The following is a 5,008-nucleotide window of genomic DNA, read 5'->3' as shown; positions in this document are numbered from 1 at the left end:
GCACAAAAGAGAAAACTCACTTCATGAAAACTGATTCAAAGGTTTCCATGAAATTAATTGATTTAAAAGCTTTAATTGGTTGGAATATTCCTCTAAAACATTTTGCCTTTTTGCTTTGCTTGTTAGGTTTTTTTGCACACGTCTCAGATCAGATGCATTATTGAACGATGGAGTCAGTTATTAGCACAATGCACTGAACAAGTTTTTAAAAATATGTAGAAAACATTGAAATGAATCTTGTCAGGCCAGACAGCTCTCTGGGGGCTCAGCACCCTTAAACCTCTGGTTCTAGAACCGCCCCTGATGTCCATTAAGTTCAGTCCTACTGAAACAGTCTGTTTCAAACTATTAGTCAAATCAAAGCATGCACGCGCATCTTCTCAATCAGCCTGATCCATGAGTAATGCGCGAGCCATCAACTATCACTTTCTATTTACTCATAGGCGGTTCTAGGCAGGGGGTAACAGGGGTCAGCGCCCCCGGAGAACAGATCTGTACTTAAAAGATACATTACAAAAAATCGACATTAAGTAAATTTTCTTCAAAAGTGGTGTATTTTGCCTCTATTTGAGCAGAGCAAGACAATTTACTAATCTAATAAGATGATTTCAATTAAAATAAAATAAATAATCTATCTTCTTATATCAAGTAGCTTATATGTAATTATAAGAATTATTAAAAATAAAATTTTCTTTGGTAATCATCTTACTAACCCGCTCATTTTAAGAAGTTTTTACATTTTAGATTACTTTTTGCTGTGTCATAAAAAACAAGATTATATAAAAATCTTATTTTATGTAAAATATGTTTATATAATTTGGCAGAATGGAATGCACTGAAATCGTAGATCTTGTTTTGAGATGTATGTAATTTTTATTATGAGATTATCATGATGGTCTTGCAAAGTTCATTTGTCTCACTGCATTGGCAGATTATTGCACTTTAATCAGAATCCTCTTAAAAGCATTTTCTCTTGCTTAGTGTATCTATCTCCATACCCGACCCAGATTAGATGGACAATTTTTGCAGCATGTAACTGATAATTGACTTGTACCAATTTAATCATTCATCTTTACAATTTACTTTTCAAAAAATGCATTCACCTAAAACTTCAGCCATATTAAGATACAACCAGGTTTTCATCATCATCATTTTTGTTCTGTGTCCCCATTAAGAACAACAGCACCACCCTGGAACCCCTGGTAAACTTTGTCTAGATCTGACACTGTTTTTAATTCAGGAAAAAAACACACCATGGCCAAATTGCGTTTGCTATTTGTGCAACGTTTTTCTTCCTCTGTGATTGAACAGCTCAGGGCTCCAGTGGTGGAGGTCTGGCATCAGCTGATCAGGTCATCAGTCCACCTCCATAAATTGATTAATTGTATTTTTTATTATCAAGGAAAGAGAAAGAAGCTTAATCCCTTCATCCAGCGGACAGAGTTCAATTGGCTTTCTTTCTACCTTGAAGAGAAGGGAAAAAAAATGGACAGCGGGTCTGAGTCTTTGTATAAAAGTCGGTGCTGTGATGAGATCAGTCCCTTTTCTAGAGACAGGCCAAGAAGCATACAAGGTAAGAAGCGCCGCTGGCGCCCATGGTTATAGTGAGCTACTGCAAAAAAAATAAAAATAAAAAAAATAATCCTAAATAATTGGCCTAATTCAAAATTAAAACCTTTACATTTTACATTCATGTTTCCTATGAGTGGAGTGAAGAAACCCGGGAACTTATGAAAAACCTTTCTATATTTGGTTATTTACTTACATCTATATGTAAAAAAAATGCCCATATATATTTATTTCCATTAAAGTTCATATTTAACTGCGTCTGTAACATTTTAGTTTGTGTTTGTGAAGATAGCGCAATGTTTGTGTATGTGTAAGTATTCCTGAACAGAATAAAGACACAATTGCATTAATTGATACTTTATTCTTACATGTTGTTAAGTTTAGTTTTGCTTAAATTTTTATCAGTAAAATTAATTATTTATAGATTGCCTGTCTCCCTTTTTTAACCCAAACCAACTGTCAGCTGTATCTTCTCTGTAGCAGTTTCAGGTTTGCATGAATATCTGCATGTATATTTACATCGTGCAAAAATCCTTTTAAAGCATGTTTTAATTTGTCAAGAACTGACTTCTGCATATAAAATGAGATAAAAACCAACATGTAGAATAAAACCATGAGGTTTTTACAACGTACAAACTTTGCAAATACATAAATAAAAAAACAAACAAATAAAAGGTAGTAAAAGCAATGTCTCAGAAGATTAATTAACTGGTCTTAAAAAGCACAGATCTGATGTGGTCATTTGGACCTAGAAGTTCATTGGGTTTAGATGATGTAAAGCAAAGCCTTTGTTTTATGGCTGAGGCTGCAATTAAACACATTACTGAGAGTTTAAATGAAGCCAAGAATCGCTGCCTCAGCTTAATCATCTTCTTTGATTCTCATCGTCAAACTTATCTTTGAATGATTACCTGGTAGATCATATTCTGGATTCAGTCAGAGTTACTGCTTTCCAGGGGAGAACCCAGCAGGGACTATCATGTGATTTCACTTAAGAAAACACTAAGAAAATGATCCTGTTATAACTTCACAAACTGGCATTTCTAATCACACCAGATTCTGATTTACAGTGGAGCAAAAGCCTTTAAACGTTAAGGTTTTATCATTTCAACACAAAAAAATAGCATTATGAAGGACAGTGAAGTGCAATAAAGACAACAGCGAAAAGTGAGAAGCAACCGACAGAGGGCGCTATAGGGATACGAAGAAATAGATCTCAGACCGCAATTAAAATGTGGAATATTCCCAAATCATGAGATTAAAGATAAAAATACACAATTAGAAAAAGGTCTCCTAGAACAGATTAGTATAGCTGAACAACACATATGAGAGCATAGGCGTTTTCAGCCTATTTTCGGGGGTGCTGAAGCAACCCTAATTTGAATCAAAGCACCCCTAAAATATAAGTTGTTTTTTTTTAATACATGGGTTACAGAAGCAAGAAATTTTCTAATAAATGCATCAAATTTAATCTTTTTCAGTTTAGATTGTCTTGTTTACGAGCCGTACAGTCTATAAATTTAATTCTTTCTGAAAAAGTAAAAAAAAAACAATTCACTGGACTTTTTTTTTCCAAGTTTAAAGTTTTCCACTTCCCATCCTAGAAGCTTTTTCAATTCAAAATGTCAGAAAAAGCGTTGAGTTCGAGGTTTTATGGGGAGAACCAAAAACCAAAGCCTTGTTTTAGCTTAGAAAACATGCAAATTGAACCAGACGAACGGGTCCACCCCTTAGGATTCTTTTTTAACTTTGGAATGACTATGACCTGGATAACTGAAAATCTCCACCAGTCTATAAACGTAATGCCTGCATTAACTGAATAAGTGCCTGAATAACTTCTGAAACGTAACTGTTAAGCTAGACAGAAGATAAACGCAACATAATAAACAATAAATCATCAACTTCACAGCGATGCCGCCACACCACATCATGTTCTTATCTCTTGATAACATGTTAAGAATATCTAGATAAATCTAAATGATCTGTAACGGGCGGGGCGTTGGTCCTTTTCGGCTCCCGTAGTTCCTAGAAGTTTGTCTCCATTCCAACAAACTGAGATCTCAGGCTGTTGCTCCTTACCCCGAGAAACACCAGCATAAAAAAACTGTAAGTAGACCAGAAAAACATGTTGTTATTAGGAAGATAAGCTAATAATAAATATGTGTTGCTTGATTTTATGATTGAAGTATAGAGGGGGAAACATTTGTCCTGCTTTAGGCTGCTCCCAAAATCTGTCCCTCAAATTTATTAAAGCTTTTTACCAGAATGCATTGAAGGATTTTGCAACAGATTTTAGATAAAAACTTTAAAACAAAATTATGAATTCAAAGGGATCTAGGAGCTGTCATTACTTTAACATAACTCTATAATCTAAACCAGGTCTTGGGAGAAAAGCTTTATGTTCAATGTCTCCCTTTTGTTCTTCTTGTCCTGCAGCAGCTTCATCATGGTGCAGAAAGTCGCAGTGATCGGGGCCGGCCCCTCTGGTCTCACCAGCATAAAGGCTTGTCTGGATGAGGGCATGGAGCCAACCTGCTTTGAAAGCAGCGATGACATGGGGGGGCTCTGGAAGTTCAAGGCAAGACTTGGCTGTGGAAAAAAAAAACTGCAGATTATTTTCATCTGTCAGATATTTTCCTTTTAATTCTCTTTTTTTCCCCCCAGGAAGTCTCTGAGCCAAACAGGGCTAGCATCTATCGCTCTTTAACCATCAATATCTGGAAGGAGATGATGTGCTACAGCGACTTCCCCATCCCTGCTGATTATCCCAACTACATGCACCACTCTAAAATCCTGAAGTACTTCAGGATGTATGCAGATCACTTTAAACTACTGCAGCACATCCGCTTCCAGGTGACCAGACCTCATTTTGATCCATTTCTTAAATACACGATGTAACCTTTCCTTGATCATTCTTTATACCTCAGACGTCAGTGGAAAAAAGTCACAAAGAGACCAGACTTTCCTCGCACCGGTCAGTGGGAGGTGGTGACGGGGAACAAAGACGGATTAGAGGAGAGGCATGTGTTTGATGCAGTTATCTGCTGCTCCGGTCATTACACCTACCCTAACCTGCCTCTCAAAGACTTCCCAGGTAATGCATACATGCTAAAATACAGGATGACATACTGTACACTTCATTATTCAAATGTTTATCATGTTGTTTCAGTATTAGCACCAACAACACTTTATAATTTAATCATTCAATTCAGTTTATTTGCAGTGGAGAGGAAAAACTCCCTTTTAATAGGAAGAAACCTCCAGCAGAACCAGGCTCAGTGTGAGCGGCCATCTGCCGAGGCCCACTGGGGTTCAAGGAGACAGAAGCATAGATACAAAAGACAACAACTGTGAAAGGAGGCCCCGTCCAGGAAACTTACAGCCAGGCAGACGAGCTCCGAGCCAGCTCCCATCTCAGAGGATGAAGAGAGCACATCCA

At 36.9% G+C, this 5,008-nt stretch overlaps 1 protein-coding gene across 2 annotated transcripts; it reads left to right on the top strand.

Annotated features, from left to right (window-relative positions):
• Window positions 1-1,450: 1,450 nt before the first annotated feature.
• On the top strand, window positions 1,451-4,663 carry LOC119797725 (flavin-containing monooxygenase 5-like). 2 transcript variants are annotated; one of them, XM_038306922.1, is made up of 4 exons: window positions 1,451-1,573; window positions 4,006-4,147; window positions 4,234-4,422; window positions 4,497-4,663. In XM_038306922.1, the coding sequence occupies exons 2-4, from the start codon at window positions 4,016-4,018 to the stop codon at window positions 4,599-4,601; spliced, it is 426 nt and encodes a 141-aa protein (XP_038162850.1). In that variant the 5' UTR covers window positions 1,451-1,573; window positions 4,006-4,015; the 3' UTR covers window positions 4,602-4,663. The 2 variants fall into 2 exon arrangements, with proteins under 2 accessions (XP_038162850.1, XP_038162851.1); XM_038306923.1 differs by lacking the exon at window positions 1,451-1,573 and adding an exon at window positions 3,551-3,675.
• The last annotated feature ends 345 nt before the right edge of the window (window positions 4,664-5,008 follow it).

The sequence above is a fragment of the Cyprinodon tularosa genome, unplaced genomic scaffold (genome assembly GCF_016077235.1).
Source record: "Cyprinodon tularosa strain WSP-4 unplaced genomic scaffold, ASM1607723v1 ctg597, whole genome shotgun sequence".
NCBI classification, from domain to species: Eukaryota; Metazoa; Chordata; class Actinopteri; order Cyprinodontiformes; family Cyprinodontidae; genus Cyprinodon; species Cyprinodon tularosa.
This window is presented reverse-complemented; position numbering and strand designations above follow the sequence as displayed.